Source organism: Argiope bruennichi, chromosome X2, assembly GCF_947563725.1.
Source record: "Argiope bruennichi chromosome X2, qqArgBrue1.1, whole genome shotgun sequence".
NCBI classification, from domain to species: Eukaryota; Metazoa; Arthropoda; class Arachnida; order Araneae; family Araneidae; genus Argiope; species Argiope bruennichi.
In genome coordinates this window covers 2,574,217-2,598,687 of record NC_079163.1, presented here as the reverse complement: position 1 = coordinate 2,598,687, position 24,471 = coordinate 2,574,217, and the positions used below count along the sequence as shown (strand labels likewise).

At 29.6% G+C, this 24,471-nt stretch overlaps 1 protein-coding gene across 1 annotated transcript in view; it reads right to left on the bottom strand.

Annotated features, from left to right (window-relative positions):
* LOC129960645 (carbonic anhydrase-related protein 10-like) overlaps positions 1-23,875 on the bottom strand; it is a 527,176-nt gene extending 503,301 nt beyond the window's left edge. The window contains exon 1 of the mRNA XM_056074193.1: positions 23,549-23,875. Coding sequence (XP_055930168.1) covers positions 23,549-23,603 — 55 coding nt within the window. The 5' untranslated portion in view covers positions 23,604-23,875. The remainder of the gene's footprint in view (positions 1-23,548) is intronic.
* Positions 23,876-24,471: the final 596 nt, after the last annotated feature.

Below are 24,471 nucleotides of genomic sequence, written 5' to 3'. Positions count from 1 at the left end.
TGACTTGAAAGAGTATGCAAAATTCATTCTTCATTCCAAATAGCAAAATCAGCGGGACATCCAAAGAAAAACAAGCTACGTTCTATTAAACCTCATCTGCAACCATGATCTTCTGAAACGAACAATAAAGCGGATACGTTTTTAATTAGACTATGAGTTGGTCACACTAGATACATATACTAACATCTCCTATTCGGAGAAATTGCACCAATGGACTACCAGTGCAACTGCATTATATCAATTCACCATATTTTGCCTCAATGTCCGTATTTTACCCAACGATTACATTTTTTAAAACTAATTATGTTTGTTTACTTATTTTAAATGAGAAAATTCTTAATTATCAACGCTTTTTTTAATCCATTTTTTTCATCCATACATTTAAACAGTGCTTTTTTTAAACTGAATTTTCGTTGATGCTAATTTTACACTTTAGTTAGAGGGAGTTTCACTAAATTTGATGGAGCATTGGCAAACCTATGACTTTTGCACCAAATAACTTCACGAAAAACAAACCATTTTATGTAATATATTAAGTAAATGTTAGTAACGGTTCAATTCCCAATTGTCATCAAAATTTGTCCACAAAAGCGTCGTAGCTCTTACATTAAGAATCCCATTTCACATAACATTTCTTTAAAATAATAGTTGAACGCAGTGAGACGAAATGAAGCTGTCAAATTTCTCTACAAGGCAAATAAAGCGTGAATATCATTTTTCCTGCTTCTATTCATTCGCTGTCACTTTACTTGTCCAAAAGTCGTTCCTCTACAACTCAGAGAAACGACTGCAGCATGTACAAGTCGCTTGATACTTTGAAGGTTCATTATGAAAGGTTGTAAATGTTTCTAGAAAAGAATATTTATGTGACTTACAATCAGACGTGGACTCATTTTTGCGAAAGAAATGCAACTTATCGGGATGAATTGGATTCAAAGAAATTTCCAATATATGAGGAGAGCATTACGAAAAAAAAATGCCAGATGCATTTATTAATATTTTGAACAAATTTCTGAAAGACACTTTTTGTGTACTTTTTTTTTCTGCAAGAAAAATATTTCTACTTGTTTACTAAACAAAAATAAATGTGAGCTACTTTTTAATTATTTGCGAATAAATTTCATTTAATAATCAGATGATATATGAATAAAGTTTATCAGTTTTTTTTAATTATTAGTTTATCTTGCTCAAACTCAATATTGTAATATGAAATACCACTTATTTTAACTGTATCTCATTTTTATTGTATAAAAGTTCTAAGAAATCCAATACTACTAAATTTCATTGTGAGTTTCAATTTGTCGAATAGTATATAAAATAAGAATTTGTGAAAACGTTAAGTTATTTGTAAAAAGTTAAAACTAAAGAAAATTAATTAATGTTAGATAAGTCGTACTTTTGCATTTTTTGTGCCCAATTTTAGCTCGCCCATCTCATAGCATTAAAAATAAATCCGAAAAATTGAAAAACCCAAGTTAGTCAAACCTAAGTCTTAGTTTTACATTAATCAATGAAGGTTTTCTTTGAGTTTATATGTTTTCATTTAATTCCAGAAATCCAATACGATGTTATTTGCTTTTTAGAGGCAAGACTACGATAATAAAAACCTAACAGAAACATTAATTAATAACATGTTTTAGTGGAATATTGTGTATTATTTCTGATTCTTCATAATTGAATTTTACTACGTTCATGCTTATTTAGAATATATTTTTTCACCTGTGAAGCTAAATTAATGTCATTTGATGGTTCTATTTTTAAAAATAATATTTAGTAGCAAAGCATTTCTAAATGTATTTCAATAACAATTAATAAAAAATTATCATTATATTAAAAATTGTTTTTAACCATTTAAAAATTAACGATGTCATACTCTTTTAGTTTTTTATTTATATAGTAATTATAATAAAATAGAATTCAATTTTTCCATTCTTCATAAAGCATATGCCTTTTCCATTGAAATACATGGTCCAGTAATATTAATGTGACCACCTGTCAAAATGCAGAATAACCACATTTCGCAGAGCGGGCAGCTGCGAGACGTGCAGGAAGAGAGTCATTTAAGTTCCTGAAGGTCTTCACTGGGATGTTGAGCCATAACAACTCTAGTGCCATGACCGACTGTGGATGACGATCCATGCGGTTGATGCGGATGACGTTACATGATGCGAACAAGCCGATCAAGGTGGTCCAACACATTCCCGATTCGGTACAAGTCCGAGAAATTTGCTGGCCAAGAGAGTACGTTAACCTCATCTGATGCTCTTCGAACCACGCACGTACACTGCGAGCTTTATGACATGTCGCATTGTTCAGCTGGAAGATGCCGTCATCCTGAGGAAAAACAATTCGCTTTTAGGAATTATCATGGTCCGCAAGGACAGATACATACTTTTTTTATCCATCGTGCCTTCCACAATGATGAGTGCACCTGGAAAATACCAATTAAGCAATCCCCAAACCATAATGCTTCCTCCTCCAGCTTGGACCCTTCCGGCAATTGTTGCAGGATGTTTGCTTTCAGACGTTTCAAGCTATAAATGCCGACGCCCATCTGCCAGATGGAGCATAAAGCGTGATTGATCGGATAAAGCCATCTATCTCCACTCAGTGGAAGTCCAGTTGCAGTACTGGACTTGTGGCAGTACTGGTTGGATTAATTCTCATTAATCCAGTTGCTGTACTGCAAATTCCAGCTTTCGTCAGCAATGAACAGCAGTCAGCATAAGTGCATTAACTAAGCATTTGCTGCAGAGGCCCATCCGCAGCAACGTTCGCTGAACCGACGTTGTGGAGACACTGTTAGTAGCCCCTTGGTTCATCTTGGCGGCCAATTGCTCAAAGGTTGCACGTTTATTCGCCCGAAATCATCTCCGCAACCGTCGTTCACCTCTGCCATCTATGACCCGTGGTGCATCACATTTGCCACATCGATGATTTTGGATAGTGCCATTTTGCCATGTACGGTATACTTTTACCACGGCGGCCCACGAACAGTTTACAAAATTAGCCGTTTAGGAAAATACTTCCACCCTTCGCCCGAAAGCCATTGATCATGTCCTTTTGGGCGTGGGATAAATTATTATGTTTCTTCATGATTGCAAGAATGGAAATGTTTTCCGAATGCTTGCAACACACTTTACAGATCCATCAAATTTTCTGAAAACACGTGCCTTCTACGATTGGTTATTCAACATTGAGTTAGTTAATAAATTGGTTATTCAAAAGTAGTCGGAGGCTACATTAATATCACTGGACTGTGTATTTAATAATTGAGTATTAGCTTAGTTATTAAACTGAAAGCTGTGGTCAGTTTTTTCTTCATTCGATAAAATTTAAGATTATCTCTGATTCATTTAATTTAAGCTTTACTTTTTTAAGCTTTTACCATAAGGATAGTGCAGTATGGCCAGGAATGTCCCTTGTGCCAAAAAACCCAAATTAACCAACCATCATTTCATTTAAATTTATTAAATTCTCATTAATTTACTTTTCAACGATCGCGTGCTATTTTTATAGTTAGAATAATTAATCTATCCCTTAAAGTCTTGCTCATGAAAAAAATTAATAACTGAAAATTAATACATTTAGTTTTTTAGTTTTAGTTTCATTCTTTCTGCAGTCAAATACAAATGGGTAGAAGAATTAAATTTTATAAATATTTTCTTCTGTACCTCTATATATTTATTAATATGTACGTTTCTGAGTAATATTTGTTTTTCAAAATATATCCTGCGTGAATTTTAGGATTCTTTTATGCAATGATAGTCATTCATGTTCTCCTTTCTATTGAAATAATTTTATGCAAATACATATAAAGAGTTTACATAAGCTTTTTCAATATAAAGGAGTGACTGAATTGATTCATAAAGTATCCAGTCCAAACTATCAAGATAAGATTTATCGAATTTGAATAGAAAGTATCACTTTCTAAGTATTGAGAATCTTTATTATGTTATAATGGCTTCTAAGTTTAAAGAAAAGCCTATTTATTTTATATTTATGACTCACACAAAAGAAACATTAATTCAAACTTTATTCCAGTGTGTTCTGTGAAACATTCCATTGACTTTAATTGTAACTATGTATAGGTGCTTCCCTAAAAACTCCTAGGAACTTATTTTCATACTCAGTTTGCTCTTCTCATTTCAATTGTTGATGCGATGGTTAACAGTTATAACTTTGCTTGGGAGATTTTGAGAAATATCTTAATAAAAACCCCTATTTTAACAGTCATTTAGTTTTATTTTTATCATCCTAACAAATTCTATTAGTTCTCTGGTATGCCAGTTGCCCAATCTTTTCTGACATGCAGTACACGTCTTCGAGTCTATCTTAACACCGTGGTACACATGGCTTTATTTATTTTGGGTGAATTTTTTCTCCTTTCAACACCATAGACTTCTCTCTTGAGGTTTGTTCGAGATACGTGAGAGAACTGTGAATGGAAAGCCTAGCAATCAATTCAGTTAGTTTCACATTGCACTTTTTTGTTGCACTCATCTCGCGTGATGTAAGTGACTAGTGGAAATTAGTGTTTGATACAAGGAATGAGGCATCGGATGCTTAAGTCACTGGTCTCTCACCTATGTACACTCCCTCCGCGTAGAAGCAGTGTCTATTTACTTTGTTACATTATATTTCACTATTCATTAATATTTTATTTTAAATATTCACTATTTCATTAATATTTTATTTTAAATATGATTTTTAAATTACTTTTACAGTTGAAATGCAAAGTTTCTTCTCATAATTCCGCTTGTCTTAAATTTCCAAATTTTACAACAGAAGAAAAAAAGAAAAACTGAATTTTTCTCACCCCATAATGAAAATAACGGATATGTTTTTCTGGTTGTTCTATTATGTATGCTCATATTATGAAAATATTCATTATTAGATAGAAAAATTCAAGTTTCCGGCCTCTATTAAATTTCGAAAACTGAGATGAGTAGTAGTATTTGTTAAGTGGGGATTTATATATAAAAATAGGATTATGCATAGAATTCAGATTTGTATGGTGTTTTTGAGATTTAAAAATTATTAAAGAATGATTTCAGAATTTATATTCGGAAACGAGAAGCTAATAAACATTGAGGTAATATCTCAAAAGTCGATATTATTAATATGATCTCATAGCAGGTCGTCTTAAGAGTAATAAATAATTTAATGCTTTTAAGTCCGAGTAGAATACTATGGAGATTATTACACTTCAAAAATATTGTTTCGTCTTTTATTCAAAGAAAGAATATTTACAAATTGTTGAAAATGCTACTGATTAGGTTTTACATATAACGCATTGTCTCTAAAGATTGTTGTTAAGAAAGGTCTTCCTGGTGAATATGCGTTAACAGGAAAACAATCCAGTACTACCTGGATTATTTTTCTGGTAGTACTGGAAACCTTGTTGCAAAATCATAAGAAAAAGACCCTTTGAACAACGTAATAATGAATTGATTATGATGGATTTGCTTTTTGCCGAAATTAGAAAAGTCTAATTATTTATGAACATGAAATATCCCGTTTCAAAATGAAAGTGTTTTTCTCTTAAAACTTCAAATATAAAAGTTTTTTCTAGATATATATAGTTTAAACAACAAAGGAATGGATATGTATTTAAAATCATAATAATATTCAAATATCAAACAGTTTCAAATTCAAAAACATTAATATAATTTTCACTTTTGATTATTTATCTCCAGAAGTAATGGCCAGATTTTTTAAAATGAAATTATCCATGTATACAGTTTAATATAATATAAAAAAAAGAAACACTATATAATAGTTGTGATTCATATACATGATCATGTGTAAATGTCATTAACCAGAAAGGTTCAAAACTGATGTTACAAAAGGGAATTAAAAGAAGAGAAAAAAGAAATATTATTCCCTTCTATATTTACACAGATTTTTCAACATAAATTCATACTATTAATTAGGTAACTTATGAGTCCCTCTTGTAGTCACCCCCAGTCCTTCAGTAGCAATACTTCAAGATCTTGGATGATTCTGAGAGGACAAAGCAAAATGAGATCGGTCTGCTACAACCATTGAGGGTGTGCTATATGAAGTTAAAATCTAAAGATCTGGATGACCAGTTAATGTGCCAGATCCCTCAATATCTAAAACTGCTTCTATTATATGAGGCTTATTTAATATCTAAATTCGTTAAAGTATGGTTATATTTGAAGATAAACGACCGAAAATTTTAAAAAAAATGTAATCTTCAGCATCAACACATTCTACATGATTGGGGTTTTCTAACTTATACTAACATTTGATAGCAAATAATTCCGGCATAATGATTATTTCAGGAGTCATTCATTTCTATATAGTAATACAGCATTTAATTTGCTGATTTCCTTTCATGAAAATGAATTTCTGCTCTCTAAAATATAAATATTGATAAATGATGAGACAAACATTCAGATTATGCAGGAACCTGTAGAGTCAACAAGTTAAATGGAGTTTTATTCAGAATATATGTTCACAATATATTTCAGGCTTAGTATTTTTGCTTTATTTTCTCAGATACTAGTGAGGAAATGAAGATTGTGGAAATGAAGAATGCACACTGGTTTTTCAGTTGGTTTCTAATGGAAGGATTGGCGATATGAAAAAGAAATTGAAACGACGTATCTCAGGTTTGGTCTATTTTTCAAATATTAATAAGAGCAAAATTTAGAATAATTGAAAGAAATAATTATTTCTCAAATAAAGGTTTACTTGCAGAAATAATACCTACGGATAAAACATTATTTGCTGGTATTCTACCGATCAACAAATAAACATTATTTTCAGATTCTCTAAGTACCTACGGATAATACTTTATTTGCAGGTCTAATGTGTTATTTGTAAGTTTCTTTATATTTTGTATGCATTTTTATGAATTTTCAAAACTTATATTTGTATTTGAGATTATTTACAAGAATATTAAAATAAAGACTTTTGTTATTTTGCAAGAATTTTTGGGCTTCAGTCGAGACAGGTGATTGTTTTGTTTCAATTCAATTTGTTTTTGAGTGCTGATTTCCTATTTATTCGATTTAACCCGTTTCCGCCCAGCGTCATATTTATAGGACAGTTCATTTTCACCATTATAAATAAAGCTATTCTACGTTTCGTCTATTATTTTTCTGCTCCCTGAAGAGTAAGGGTTTCACCCTACTTACTTAAACCGATTTGGACCGGATGGAAGCATTTTTCAGCCAGCTGCAGACACGTAAACTTCGCCATTTTCATGATTTTTTCTTGCTGAATTTCATTGTAATCGTACGAAAAGGTTTTAAAGGAAAATTTAAATATTTTTTCAGAATTTATATTTCAGATATTCTATTATCAGATATCTTATAACGTTTTAAAATTATTTTTACTTTTATTAGTTTTAATTACAAATTTAAACTACTGTCCTAAAAATAGGACGCTGGGCGGATTCGTTAAATTTTCTGATATGTAGTTTATTTCATAGGTGCTCAAATGTCGCGGAATTTTTTTTTAAACTGCCGAGGACGTTGTAGAATATCTATTTTCGCAGGAATTAGAGTCCAAAATGATTGCTTTACCACCTGAAGTAGATGAATTAACAGATGAAAAAGGTTTTGATGACACTGAAACTCGGGTATAAGATATGGGCATTATGTGGGAATTATGGCTACTGCTATAATTTTGATTTGTATTGCGGCAAGGAAGTTGTCGGTGCTGCTTCTACCGTGGTTCTTTCAAAAGAGTCCTTGGGAATCGAGTTGTAAAAAAAATACTTCAGCCAGTTACTTATCCCAAGAGTCATATAGTTTATTTTGATAATTTTTTTTAATTCCTAAAATTTGCTAGTTGACCTAAGAAAGAGTGAATTTCGAGCAAAAGGAACGATAAAAAGTGACAGAATACAGCATTGTCCCCTTGAAATTGATTCTACTTTCAAAAAGACTAGCCGTGGTATACATGATTTCTACTTTGATGTAAAAAATAAAATTACTGCGGTAAAATGGAAGGATAACAAATGCGTTACACTTGCGACAAATTTTGACATAATTGAGTCACTAACATCTGTTTCAAGGCGTGTAAAAGAAAAAGCTGAAAAAAATAAAATCGAACAGCCATGTCTCGTAAATAATTATAACAAAAACATGGGTGGTGTTGATTCTCATGATTGGCTTTTAGAGAAACATACCATAAAGATCCGTGGAAGAAAATGATATTGGCCAATTTTTACCCGAATTGTAGACATGGCTGTTGTAAATACCTGCTTTATTTACAACATGGCAAATGCAGAGAAAAAGAGTATCAAAGAAATAAGGAGACATATTGCACTAGCCTATCTAAAAAAAGGCAACACAGGACAAAAACAAATCGGTATACCAAGTTATACAATTTCATCTCGAGTGAAGGAAATAAACATTGTTAGACGCGATGGAGTTGGCCATATAATTGGTAAAAGAGAAAAACAAAGACGATGTCAAATGCAAAATTGTTTGGGAAAACTTCTTACATTTTAAATGAAATGTAATGTAACTCTATGTACCAAATGTTTCCCAAATTACCATAAATAGTGTGAATATGTTTAAACTTAATAAAAATGTCGAATTTATTTCTGTTTCATTTTATTTTGCATTAAATATTAAAGTTCAATTGTTTGGGAACAGAAACGTAATCAAGTAACTGAAAACAAAGGAGAAGTACCAGGAGTTCAAAAACTTCCATATTCGCCCAGCGTCCTATTTATAGGACAGTAATGATCTCGGATCCTAAATTAATGGTGTGGAGTTTAATTGCATATTATATTTAATTTAAGTGTTTAGAACATAATTTTAAAAGTTTTTAACAAAATTTCAATTTCAAATTAAGTTGGGCGTTAACGGGTTAATTTGCTGGTGACAGTATATTTATTAAATTGTACAGTAATAAAATTGAATTTTGTAATAGGTTATAGATAAAAATAAAATTTCCCATCCTGAACAGCTCCAAGTTTAAAGGTATATAAAAAAAATTTAAAAGTACTTTGCAATCGATGAAATTCAAAGGATATTGTTACGAATTTGTAATGTGGTTTCTCAGTACAATTGGTTCCATTTTTAGAAAAATAGTTTTACTGATGGCTCTTATGGATGCTGAACGGAATCTCGGAACTGTAATCCTCGGCCTTGAAGACGAATTTGGCGAATTTAGCGACAAAATAGAAGTACCAGAATCTCCAGGAGTTTTGGTGATAGGATCATTAGGACGAGAATTGTATGTACCATGGTTCGGGAATTATTAAAAGCCAGAAGACAGGTGAAGCAGTTGAGTGGCGATCAAGCAGTTAGCTAGCTGTGTGCCAAATCTTGTAGTCAACTATTCAGTCGTGTTCTGAATAGCCAGGCGTATAGACAAGTCTATAGTAAGTCGGCAGTCAAGTTCGGCTAAAGCGAATAGACAATGGATAAAAGCTGATATTTGAGAGACTTGAACCGAACGCTTAGAACTGTTACGGTTGTTTACAATTGTAACTCCTCAGTATAGTTTTTCTCTATGCCAACGAAATCCAGACTTCTGTTCCGATTTTAGAAGCGAACTTCTAGCAATAAGACCATTTTACACGAAAATAATTATAAGAACCTTGGAATATTGAGTATTGAATATTGAGCCGCAACTCAATGGAACACCTTAACAATTGGACCTATGTTGGAGATAAAGCAAGTTTGTCTATTCTTCAGAAGTTGAAGCTGATTTCACTCCAACATGATATTCATTTCCAGTGGATCTCATCTCATGTGGATCTACTTCGTAACGAAATAGCAGACAGGCTTGCAAAGAAAGGAAGCAGCTTAGCGACTTCATCTTCTACTGAGCTCACATACTTAGAACTGTTCTCTCAGGCGAAATTCCTAAATAAGAAGAATTGGATGGTTCCCCCTACTCATGATTGGTATAGAGCCAATAAGCCGGGCCAGTCCTTAATTCTTCCTTGTGATAGAAAAACCAACACTTGTCTGTCGCGCCTTGTCAGTTGCCACCTTAAATGTCTTTTCTTTTCTCAGGGTTAAAATTTTACCCTCTTTGCTCGAAATGCTGCCAACATCAGGCCTCTGCTGAACATATTCTAGACTGTTTAGGACTTCTTTGGGGAGAAATTTATTCTTCTCCCTTCCTCGTTTTTGTCTTTCTTCTTGTCAACGGATTTTTGGATTTGGTCTGACTAAGTCAAGCCATGGAGATTAGCAACAACAACATCAACAACCGATTAGTAGTTACTCACGAGCTGCTGTTTATTGTAAGTGATGTTCTTATGTACGCTTCGACTATGTTTTTGCTGTCTGTGTGTCAGTGCCTTTCTGTTGAATAAACGTCTTTATTTGTTACTCTTTAACTATTATTTATTTTTTATACGTTTTTATTTGTTGAATTGCTTTACCATACACCCACTATGTTAAACCCGGTGATTATCGGCGATTTTGCGGAATTTTTAGTAATAAAATAATTTAAATCTGCTCACAATATAATAGGCAGAATACAAATTTTATTTGTAAAAATGCAGAATTAACTGAGTTATAAGTTTTGACAAACGACATCATGAAAAGAAATTAACTTAATAACCCTATACGAGGTGGTCTGATGTGGCAAGATTGTGCAATATCCGGTTTCATGTCTATGGATCATTGGTTCAATTTTAGTAAGCAAATTGGACACCTACTTTTTCTACTTGTTGCTGCATGCTTGATATATTTAAGAATTTAAATTTTGTAAGAAAAATTGAAAGTCATAATTACATAATTAAATATTTTATTTGAATTCAATCGTGAGGGATACTCAAAATTACTCTCTTCAAATTTCCATCCCCACCCCGAATGCTTGCTTACAACGTCATTGGAGACCAATTTTCATCGTGGAATTAACTAAATATTTGGCCGAATGTAACTAACCAAGTCCATGAGTCAACATTCTCCTTACTAACTACTGATACTTCTTAACTAACGCCGCCAAGCAATTGCGTGCAATCTAAATTTTAAAATATTTATTTCGAGGTCTTTTTAATAACTTTTGTACAGAAAGATCGAAATGAACAAAATTTACAATGCTTTAAATGTAATAAATGACGATTTATACAAAAGTATGCTGCCTAAAACGCACATTATCTAAAAATAAACAGCTTCTAAAAAACACAGTTTTTAATATGGTATTAGAAACAAATATTTAAGTATTTGAGGAAGCAATAGAAGTAGTTTGAATCTAAATTCAGCAATGACAAATATTATAAACAATCATTATTTTAAATATTTTTTGAGTTATTAAAATTAGAGAAATAATTCAAGAGATATCTATCATTTATTCTAAAATTGAAAAGAACGTTGGCATTGTCCATGTTATGACAAATTGCAGTTGGTCAGATTTAAATAATTAAGTCGAGGAATCACTACTGATATAACATAGCTGAGGGAGTCAAGCAAATAGTGCAATGCACCTGCAAAAAAGACCTGGCAAGAATATGTTATCTGTGGGTACCATACTTGCAAAAGATGTTTCATTTCTATGCACTGTAACTGAAACAACATTATCTATAATTGGAACTGCTAAATACATTAGTTTCAAGGAAAAAGTATTCAAAACATGCATTAATTAAAAAAATAAATGAGGATACATTTTTCTCACTCAGTCTTTTTAACTATTTTTAAACTTTTCTACATTCGCAGAATAATTTAATATCATTGAAAAGTAAACTACTTTCAATTTAAATATTCTTTTTTAATGTTAGGTCATTAAAATATTCAGTAACCTTCTCGTAGCTTTTATCTTTAACCAGGTAGCTAGATTTGTTTCCTCATAGTATTTACTACAAAACAACAAAAAAACGACATTAGAATTAATTTAACAAAACTGAAAAAGAGTTAATAAGGTTTTTCTTACTTCAATTTTAATTTAGCACTGTAGGAAATAAACTGAAAAAAAAACATTACTGATATCTTTGATTTCTCCTTATTTTCTCTTTGAATAAAATCATTACAAATCCCGAACAAAACTGTTGAATTTAAACTTTTAATGTGACTGGATAAAATTCTTTTCTTCTTTATAAAATATTTCTTTTTCTTGTATTGAATAGAAATTCACTCATTCGTTAAAGATAAAAATTAATTAGTAAATTATATTCCAATTTAATTTTTGCAACGTTATATTGGCAGTGTTTACAAATTGTGATTGTGATTGATTACTGGTAAGAAATAAATTAGAACTACAAAAATTCTTTCTGTTATTTTTTCTTCTAGCTTTGTTCATGCATATGTGGCATAAAGTTTAGAACCAGAATGGTTTTATTTATGCAAAAACTATTTTTTCTGCAAAACATTTCAATAAATGGACAGAAATATGCTGTTTTTGGCGTTTTCAAAGATCTTATAGTGCACTATTTCTGTGTAACTTTCTTGCATGATTAATTAAGTACTTTTAATGACCGTTCATTATTATTTCAGTTCTAGGAAAATGGAATAATTATTATGGAAATTGGAATTATTTTTATAGAAATTAAAATTATTTTTGCTGAAAAAATTCTAAAAGTGTAATCAATAGAATTAGGCAGCTTCAGACACATAGTAGCATTAAACTAATGGTTTTAAAATAAGTTTAAGATTAAAGATTTAAACAATTCTAATAAATATTGTCTAAAGAACTTATCAAAGCATTGATGTATGAAGATAAATTCTCGTCCTTTCAATGGGAGAAGAACTGATCCTGATTCCAACTAAAATTATCAATTTTAACAGACAATTTGTCTGCTAATGGAAGTTAAACCTGCCCAGTAGGCATAGCGTCCTTAAGCGTCTGCGAAATTTCAAAAAGAAATGTAGAAACAAGTTTCCTTTTGGTTATTTGACCAAAATTATGAGCTTAGTGGTCAGCATCCCTGAAGTAGCACAAAAATTGGGCTTTAACAAATCAAATCAGTAAAACGCTTGTCATAGACTTCAGGAATAAACAGCATGTTTTGTGAATTTGGTAAAGGCGGTATTTCATATTTTTCAGCGATTAACACAAAGCTAGTTAAGTTTTCTTTGAAACAACTTTATAATATCACTTTGAATGATATTTTTTTAAAAATAGTAATGATTCTTTTACGTCGTCATTTTTTAAAAAAGGGGCAAAAGAAAAAAAAATCTGTTACATAAAAAAAGCACCAGAATTTTGAAAATGTTTCGAAATTATATAAAGTTAAAATCATTCAACATATAAACAGTTTTTAAAGCTGTTTTCATTTTCCCCCCCAAAAATTCATTTCTACTGAAGTTATGCCAATATTTTTAAGACTACGTAGTTTTTATAATTATGCGAATTTTTAATTGATTTCACTATTGTCAAACTCAAATTTTACTAAAATTTTTATTTTTACTCTTTTTTATGCCGTGAAATTCATTTCTGCTAGTTTCTTTTGAATTTCTGTTGTTAAATTTCCTCTCTGTCTTAAAGTCGATAAAAATGGTTAATTTATGGTTCGATAGTTGAATAAATATTTGGGTCAAAACACATTTGTGTAATGTTAAGTGAGAAAACTATTTCACAAGAAATGAAAATAAAAGCTCTTAAGGAGTCTCTTGTTCGTGTGCGCTAAAAAAAGAAAAACAATGTTTTATCAAACAGTCAAAACAAAACTGTGATGTTGCTTTAAATATTTTACGCAAAATGGGTTTTATGACATTTATGTTATATTTTCATTTTCAATCAAAATTCAAGAATCTTTTTAATTATTGTGTCATAGTTTCTTCAAAAGATTTTTCTCAATTCCTCATGCTTTTAAGGTCTTGTTATATTCCTGGCACTGTTCTTATATATATATATATATATATATATATATATATATATATATATATATATATATATATATATATATATATATATATATATATATATATATATATATATATATATATATATATATATATATATATATATATATATATGTATATATTATTGATTCCGAAGCTGTTCATTTAAAAGAATCCGCATTGAAATTTGTTTATGCCCATTCACGATGGCATAGTTTCTGAAATGTGCAATAGTAATAAAAAGTAATTGGATAGAAGAATTAATTTTGAAAGGGCAGTTGTTCATGGAATCCAGTTAGTTCAGTAAAGGGTAATTACTGCAAAAAGTTCAAAATGGTGCCATCGAAAGCTTTTATTTTATATGCAGGAATTAGGGTTGAATATACGCAAATTCCTACAAAATATCAACTCGAAATCCCAGAAACGAATCATGAAAGAAAATGATAAGGCTTCAGCTTAGTACTGCCTCATTGAATTTACATCTCCTTATGAGAACAGATGAACTATGATGGTTCCTCAGAGACATACTGTAGAAATTTCCATACTATATTTCAAATGAGACTTTTTAAAAGTCATACATGTATTTGAAAGTCACCATGACTCTTTTTTCATAAAGCTTGATTTCCGAATTTCAATTACAATAAAGCTAAAATGGCATTGTCTATTTCATCTTCTGACATTAATATAAAATTGTTTGGCAATAATTTAATAGATCAGTAAACTCTATTTATTGACTGAAAACTTTCTCTATGAATAAAGTAATTTCATGTTCTCTTGGATGTATTTTATAAGAACGAATAATCTTTAGTCTCATGTTCTGAAATTGAAATCTAGGTATGAACTCGTATTCACTGAAAGTATTCGGCCAAAGTAAATTGTTTTTTCGTAAAGCAAATTTCAAATTGTTTTGTGTTTTTAGACCTTATAGTTTGTGCTTAAAATGTTCGAGGTTGATTACAATAGATCACTTAAATCTTATCTAAAATACGTTTCTGAAATGTAGTTGGGAAGCTTTGCGTTTTGCATAAATATTTTCCTTTTTAATAGGCTACTGTAAGATTTAACTCTAATCAATAAAAATAATCACAGCTAGATTGTAATTTAATTACCATTAGCAGCAATCTATGTACTGAGCATTTTATTAAATTCTTCTATTGTGAAAATTATTGAATCCAATATTATTTTCTTTTTGCAATTTTTTATGAATATCATATATAATTTAATTCATAAAAGTAAGAAAATAAACAAAACAGAATTGACGGAATTTCATAACTGATAAGAAGGGAATTCATATTTTTAAAGGAAAATAAATGCGTTTTTAATGCTAGAAATAAAATAATAATTTTACTTTGTATTAAGAATGCTTTCAAAATGTTCAAATAATATCCCATATCAGGTATCCAATATTCGAACGAAAGCCAAGATTATTTTCATACTTCGATTTTGTATAAAGTTTCATAAGGCAATGATATTTTCATTCAAGAAACTAACTATAATTAATTGAAAGATAGTAAATGTTAATGTTTAGTAATATAAATTTGTGAATGAGTAAATGAATCACATACTTTTTGATTCAGTTTTTCTTAGAATTATTTTTGTCTATCGTCCCATTAAATATTTTTAAACAAAATTGTTCTTTCAAGTCATACTAGTTTATGCAAACAGTAAATATAACTTACGTTTCTTTTAAGTGCAAGGCAGTTTATCTTTAAAAAGTTAGTGTGCGAATGTTCTGCTAAACGGCATGCTTTGATGTATTTAGAAGCGGTTCATATTTAAGAAATGTTTTATTTCTTTAATTCCGTTTCTTTGGCCAAATGCAATATAAGGAAATAGAGAAAATTCTCCAAAACGTTTGTTTTGGAATCAAATTTCTCTCATGATCCCGATTCACTGATTTGGATATCGTGATAAGCTGATGTCGCAATAACAATGCTACTACGCCTTTTGTTAAAAGGTATCAGGATTATTTTTTCCTCACCGTGTAGAATACGGCTGTTTTCTTATTTCTGCTTCTACTACTTTAAAATATATAATCTTTAATAAGTTCCAAAAAGGACCAAACACCTTCAAAATATCATCGCTTAAATATCGATTTAAATTATTTTGAAATAATTATTAAATATAATTTAATTTATCTAATTTTTGCTTTTTGAATAGGGAACTTATCTAATCAACTAATAAACCCTTTTCCTTTCGTTTAGAGTACAAGGTAGCCAGAAAATAATTTTCTCTATTTTGAGGCCAATGAACAGAATGAAACGACTTTGGAAAGCAAACAGATCCCACTAAAACATTTAGTAACCAAGATCACCAGTAGGAGAGATTTTTGCCACGTCAGAGTCCACGTTGAACATGAATGTTGAACGAAAACGTTCTGTACATTTTCCTTTGTGTTCGCCTCCCTGTATCTTCCCCATTCTGCATATCCAAAGGGGTTTAATACCTTGCATTATTTAGAGTTGCCAGCTCTTCAAATAGGGAACATTATTTTATAGCCGCCTTTATTTAATATGGTGTTGAAGAATATTTAAAAGATTGTTAGATTTGAGTAAGTCCATAGAATAAATAAATGAATGAATTGAATGCATTCCTTTGGCAGTCATTTAAAATGTAATCAGTGCAAAAAATTAAAATGATCTACGCTATTACCCGTCGTTAGTTTAAACTTTTTAAATAATTTTGAATGAGAAACATTTATTTGTATTTAATAGAATATTAGAGCATTTATTTCCAGCGATAAATGTTTAAATGTATTTATAGCCAATGTCTATAAATAATTGCATTTTTTTTAAAAAAATTATAGTACTTTGCAATTTCCAGATTTACCACTTGTTTTAATGATAATTATAATCTGCACAAAGAAAACTTAACGGCATTTTACTTACTAAAGTGGTGGGGATACTGATAATTTTTTAAAAAATGTATTTGCGTAAAAATAATCTAATTTTTCTTGAAAAGGGAAAAATAGGAGTTGACGAAACCAGTTAAATATTCTTTAACAGCTCATGAAGTATGTCCACCGTTCTATTATTTCTCACTTGAGAAATATTTGATAACGTTATTTTAAAGACAGTTCTGAGAAAATGAACCGAACAAACAGGTGCATATTTCCCATGTTTTCCTTTCAAAGCTACAAACCTCTATTTACACTATTTTATTACTTTATTTTAAATTCTCCTCTTAGTGGATCTCAGGCAATAGTACTTTTTTTTCTCAAGATTTTGAGGTGTCAACATTGCAAAATAAAATAACAAGAATGAAATGTAATTCTGTTAAGGATAAAGTTGTAATCGGCTCTTTCGCATTCTTAGAATGGATATTTCTTTGTAAACATATATTTGAAAATGGATGCCAGCTCTTCGTCATATTGATTTTATTTTCTGCTTAAGAAAGAAATATTTAAGAAGAAAGGTTAATGTTGTTGTTTTTACTAGAAAATATAGTATATGATATAATATTTAAATGGATGCATTTTGAGAAATACAAATATACTTTCAACTCACTATTTCTACAAACATACGCAAAATTTTATTTGCATTAAGGAGATTAACGCACAAATGATTCTTTTATTTTACAGTAACTACTTCGAGACACAGTGAAAAAATAATACTTTAATTAATTTGACTCACTGTTATTATTAAATGTTACGATTACACATAATAATATATAGAAGAATCAAGAATATGAAAAATGTGAACATCGTGGCCTGATATTTTAAATTTAATATGAATATATGCACCTCAAAAGATTAAAAATCGGAAAAATATTTCCCCAGATTTCTAATTTTTTGTAATTGTAATTGAAAAAACTAGAGATTCAGAAAAAAAAAATGAAATATTATAGATTTCAATGAAATGGGAGAAATAAAAGAGCTTGTACTAAAAAGTAATTTTGGATAAAGCAATAATATTTTATTTACAAAAAAGGCGTATAATTTCAGTTTAGCCTGCGGTGTAGTTGTGCATGCATTCAAGTTAGAAGTCCAGCACGCATAAATATGGTGACCCTTTAAACAGACCCAATTAAAAAAAATAATATTGAAATTTTTGTACTCAATATTATTTAAATAAGTAAGGCTTCAGTACTTTTGTATCGTTTTAGTTAGTAAGATTTCAAATAAAGATTTGTGGTATATTGAGAGAAATTATCACCCTTTTTGGTTTAAAACATTGAGCTGTCAAAAGAACCGCCTCTTTTATATCTAGAAGAAAAATCAAAGAATTGAAGAAGAATCAGAACTTATCGTAATTTTTCACTTCAAGAATAAAATCATTCGTTTGCAATTCTAAATTGCTCTGACGTCATTTAATTTGCCATCAGTTTTATCTACTAGACAAATATTTTTATTTCTAGAACAAAGATAAAAACAAATGAGCTATACGTATAGTATAAGTTTTCAGCTAATTTGTAGCAGCTATTCAAATAACCAGAAATATTTCTTCTAAACCTGCAAGGAAATCGGGAAGAATAACCTAAAAAACAGAGGATGTATTAAGGAGTTTCTTATAAGTTCCAATGAGCAGTGCAAAACATTAAAAACCTAACAATTAAGCAATTCTTCTTAAGAATAAATCCCATCTCAATTAGTCATTAAAGTCCTTTGTTTTAACTTAGAATTTATAATTTTTATTTTTCCAACCGTTAATTGCTTTCACAAATAATTTCGTTACTAGACTTAGTTTAAATTTTCTAAGATTATTAATGATGATATTAACTCTGTAGTAAAATCAGTATTAAATAAAATTATGAAAATATGCTTTTATTTATTTGAACGGTTTTCTTAAAACCGTAGCATAATTTTTATAATTGTATAAAGGTACATACATTTAATATAAATAAATGCAGAAATATGTAGAGAAAAATACAAGAAACTAAGTATGGAGCTGACAAGCGTAATGAAATTACTTCGCTGATTCTTGTAAGTGTCTCAGTGAGACCTTCAAGCATCGTTCGTCTTCAGGATTGGCTAAGCTAGCTTTTATTTTAGAACTAGGTAGATGTGAATTTAGCTGAAACTAGTTGCATATAATTTCCTTAATAACTTCTCCGCGCCACCCCCACAAAAAAAGAAAAGTCCTCAAGTAAACTGAAATATTGAAATAATTGCATTAGCTTTCACAAAAAAAATCACTGATAATTTATGATAATTGAGATAGTTGGAAAAAAAGATCGATTTTACAAGCATCTGCGAATGAATTAATAACGACAAATTTAGGGAAAAAATTAGTTTCTTTATACTTTAATTGAAATGTTTCTTTAAAGTCTTATTCTCGTTCAGTGATTAAAACTTACTCATGATTAACCAAAAAATAACATACTTTTTACTTTTCTCACCAGATGAATATAACAAATTTCTGAAAATTAAAAGTAACTAAATTTGTATGAGAAGAAGCGTATTAACAGCCTTCGTTAAGCATTACTAATTTAGTACGAGGATTAAGTCATTAAAAATGTGTTAGCTTTTGATTTGGAAAATAATTTTTATTTTATTCCATACCTATAAGAAAATTCAGATATATAAATAACTTTTGTGTATATCTTACCTTTCCAGATAACATATCTTTTTTTTCCAATCACAATTCTTCTTTATTCAAATTTTAAAATCATGGGCATGAAAGATATTTAAAACTTTTCTCACTTAGATAGTCTATTTTCACATTAAACAAAGATATTTTCATGTTTTTTCAATATTCTTTATGCTCATAAGGAAGAAATAAAAACAGATGGCAATAAGAATAAAAAAGAAAACTTTTTTTGTCCAAATTTAACGTTGCTAAATTCAAAACCAAATATATATTGTAATATTGCTCATAAGCTTCTTCAGAATTCTCTAAAGTCATTTCATTAATTAATATCGAGTTTATCTTATTGAAGAACATTGACGGAATATTTCTTTGAATTCCTAACAATAAGCATCATTTTTTTTGTCAAATCATGCCAATCTAAGCTATAAGTATATCATATTTCAGTCGAAGCCATGAAAAATGTTACTTTGTAAATAAACGTATTTTTAAACCAAATGTTTTATCGATTTCTTAATGAGAAATCACTGCGTAGAAATTGTTAAGGAAAGTAGATAAAAACATGTTTTTTAGCTGTCTTACCTGGAAATAATTGGTTTACCTTTATTACTTAATCATTGCCCATTACGCAAATGTTTAGCTCCCAAATCGCTTTCCAACTTTTAATTTCATGATAAGAAATCAAATAAAGTAAACAACCAGAGAGGAAAAAAAGGGACCAAAGAATTATCAAAAGTGAAATCATTAAAACTATTTGTGTATGCGAGCAATTTTAATGATGCACTTTTTTGCACCAATTACTTGATTAACAACCGATTATTTCTGAACCGAATATTCTTTAATACGCGAAAACTCAAAAAATAAATATTATTTTTCTCGTGGAGGAATACCTGCAAAATCATAATTCTTTTACCTAAGAGCTTTGTTATGAATTGATGTATAAAAAAACAGAACTTTTATTTTGAAAGGAACGAAAAACCTTTGTCCAGTAGATGGTTTTATGTAGTATAATGTTAAAAGATTTTCGAAATATATAGCCTAGAATATGTTATTTCTTTTTATTGAAACACGTTACTGTTGAGCCTGTTTTTCTCATTGGATTAATTTGCTCGTTGAAATTCGTTGAGATTGCTCATAAAATCCTACAGAATATAACAACATTTGTTTATGTGTTCATCTGTTATTTAAAAGTTAAAGCGTAATTCTCAAAAATATAAAAATGATTAAATATGTGTCATCTAATGCAAAGCATTAACTCACCATTTATACATTTGTGCAAATGCTTATTAGGAAAATAATTCATACGGTTAGTATGCTTTCTAGATTGAATACAATATCATGATTGATCTTCTCATACTTAAAATTGCAAATAGAAACCGAAATTTTGTTCAATGAAAAGATTTAAAAAGAGTATTCCTGCTATCTTTGAAGATATTTCTTACTCCTAATAGTGAGTTCGTTCCATAATAGATCTGTTTAGTGCTTTCTGCATCTTCTTTCCCTTTATTTCATCATTTCAATCTTTCATAAAAAATACTGTGCATAAAGCAACGCAGTTCTTCTTCATGGCTAACATATGCAGGTGTTTAAATTGAACTTCCAGTTTATGCATTACTGTGTGAGAATACTTCAGAAAGGGTAGGAGCAAGAATATTTCATAGCAACAAAATCAAAATGTTGAAAAGTTACAATATATGATTGCATCGTGAATGACATATTTTCGTTAAAAAAATTGTCCATTAATCTTTAAACGCTAAAATTTATTTTTAAATGATTGCCCTTCAAACATCCTTTAGATACTTTATGTTTTTAAAATTGACTTAAAGTCTCTATAAAAGTAAAAAAAAAAAAAAAAAAAAATGCCGCTATAATCAATAACAGGATTCAGATTCTATGATAAATACATTAGTAATACAGAATGATTCCTTCAAATAGTCGATATTTATTTAATGATCAACAATTGAATTTGAGTATTTATATATTTAAATATATATATATATATATATTTAAAATTCTAATGAAATGTTCAGATAGTACAAATAATTTGATTTGCAGAGATAAAAATTTTCTTATCTCTTACCCTTTGTGGAGTGTTTTTCAAGTTTTGGTATCTGTGCAAATAATGGTACATTGCATGCTTTTTGATACAAAATATTTGAACGGACTTAAACTGACGTTTATTTGAAAATTTTGTTTTATTATTCCAACACATATATTTTTCCGTGTTCAGGTGGCTGACATAATGGACATATGCTAATTACAGATTTGAATAATAAAACGAGTACACGTTTTCTAAAATTTGCCCTAGTAAATTTTAGTGTCATACAATGTTTAATATCCAAAAGTTTCATTTACAAATATTAGCGAATAGTATCAATTGAAATTTTTTTAAATATTTGCACTCCACTTAGAATGCATTGACTTTTAATCAGGAGTCCTTTTAAAATGGCAGATATATTTTGATTCTCATCAGTGTGGTTCAAAATTAGGAAAAAATTAATTTAGTATAATTAATTGTTCTAGAATGGACTGTATTTAATAGAGCTTATGAAAGAAAAAATGACATAAAAAATTATCAAATTCGCGTCTTTCGATATTGAGTTTTGCATGCCTTTTAAACAAGAAAATTTCCTGATCTATTTACGTTACGTAAACCTACAATACTGGTATTTGCTAATTCATTATCACTTAAATAAATGCTGATAATTCTCTTGCACAATCAAAATGTAAATTTCATTTAAAGTGTTGCGATAGGCGTTGATGAATGAAAAAAAATTAAATTGACATTTGCATATTTCTAATAATTAATAAATGCTTAAATAATCTATGAAATTACTTTAATTCCTTTTAAAATTTAAAATCAGAAGGAAAGTAAACTATTTTCAATAAATATAATAAGTTATTGTATAATAACTTGCATTCTTCATTTATTTTCTCTCAAGGTATATAAGTAGGTTCATAAAGTAGGTATTATTAAATTTGTGAGGTAATAAATAGCAGAAGTAATTTTAAATTGAATGTTATATTTACATATTTGAGGAATAATGCAATTTTGTGACTTAGTGTGAATATGTAAGGTTTACTTCAACTTTCTTAGGTACACTGTTTTTATTTCAATGCATTTTTATTTCTTTAAATTATTCTCGTATATATAACGTAATATAAGTTTCAAAAAGTACATTAATTTGAATATAGAGAATTAGAATGATATATGAATTTTTTTCGGTTATCCATTATTCCAGTGTGATTCCAATAAATAAGAATATAAACATAAAAAATATATACATAATTTGCTCCTATTAAGGATTTTAAGAAACTTTTTGTGCCACAAAATTCCATGAATATTCTAGGTATTTTAAAAGGCACGCTTTTGAAAAGAATTCATTCATAATTCAGGTCAGGCTATTTAATAGTTTATGTTTCATTTTCTTCTAGATATAGTTTAATAAATCTATAATCTGGAATTTTATTGCTTATAAAGAAATAAAATTCATTACAAATTTTAACCAAGCATTAAATTTAAAAAAATGAAACTTCTCTAATACAGTTAAAAGACCTCCAAAACTTCAATTAAAACCCCAATTCCATATCAGAAAAGGATTTTTAAAGATTGAAATCGTTATTAAGCCTCATTCCTGTTATAGATAATCTATGCAGACTTTCTATTCAAAAAGATTGAAAGAAATGACGGCAGCTGTTTATTTTGGGTTTAGATAATACGTTATAAATTATATAAATGTCCCCTTCTTTTCGTTTGTAATTCAGTTCAAATTCTGAGTGATATAGTTTTCAAACTGCAAGATAAAATTTTGTCAGTTTTCTTCATGAAATCCATTCGAAGGACTTTTGAAAATACGCTCTGATTCACTTGAGATAAATGTTAGGCCAAATATATTCTGCGGATATATGACTGAATATTAAAAGCAAATAGGATGAAATAGAATGTAAAAGAGACGAATGGAAGTCCTTTAAAAACGAATGAGAGACGTATTGTCAAGAAGTTTGCAAAAGCGTACAGTGTTATTCCTTCACTTAATATCGGTAAAGTTTGAAATAAGTATGAAAAGGACAAAAAAAAAACAACACTAACCTGAATTGAATCAAATAATAAAATTAAACAAAATAATCAAATTAGATTCATAATCTTCATAGGATACAGAGTTTCAATTATAGTGTCAGGTTGAATGCTTGTTTTACAAACAATTGAAGAATCGTTATATAAAAATAGAAAGGACTTACCAATGGAATGAGACATAAAAATCAAGATGACATTGAATAACCAAATCTTTGCCATCCTTGCAATAATGGGTACAGAGCAAAAACTACTGGTGAAGTTCAGTCAAGCTATATTTTTAATACGCAAATTCTTCAACAAAAGGATATTTGTTTATGCTCTTTCTCTGTTCTTATGTACGCCACACACTCCTAGCATGTTCTCTGAAAATTCTCAGGTACGAAAGTAAAAAATGTCAAAGAGAATTTTCATTGTCCGCAACTTCGACTCTTCATCTTAGCGAAAGCTCGATCCGAAGTCCCGCCGAAACATGAGGGAGTACTCGGGTAGAAAGAGCGACAGAGTTCTTTTCAGTCTCGCGCTTTCGAATGAGTCGAGGTGTTCCACGGAGGTCTCCTTTACTTCTCGGGCTTATTGATTTCAGCGCCCCCATCGGTAGCTTGCGTGGGCTTTCTCTTCCAAAAAGTTATCGCTCTTTCCGACTTCAGAGTGCGCACACTTTGTACGCCTGCGTACATAATATTACTACGCTCCCAAAATAGACGGATGGTATTTTGCCTAAAACACAGTCATTGAGCAAAAGTAAGAGTACGAAAGAGCAGACATTTAATCATAGAATGTAGTTCAATCAAAACCTATTCTACGAATTGTATGGAATATTATGTCCTAATGTTTCATGTTTGACATGCTTAAGTAAAATAACAATAATCGTTTGAAATCTCATGTTAATTGTTTTGTTGTTTCATTATTACATCTGACAGATAAATTTGGAATCCTCTAGATTTATGTGTTATTCAGTTGTTCAATAGTTTTCATTTAGTAGTTCTGCATATCCTACACTGGAATATTACTGCATCAATCAACTATTATTATGACCTACTGGTATAAAAGGGTTTTTCAATTTCACGTTTTCATTTCGAGTCACATA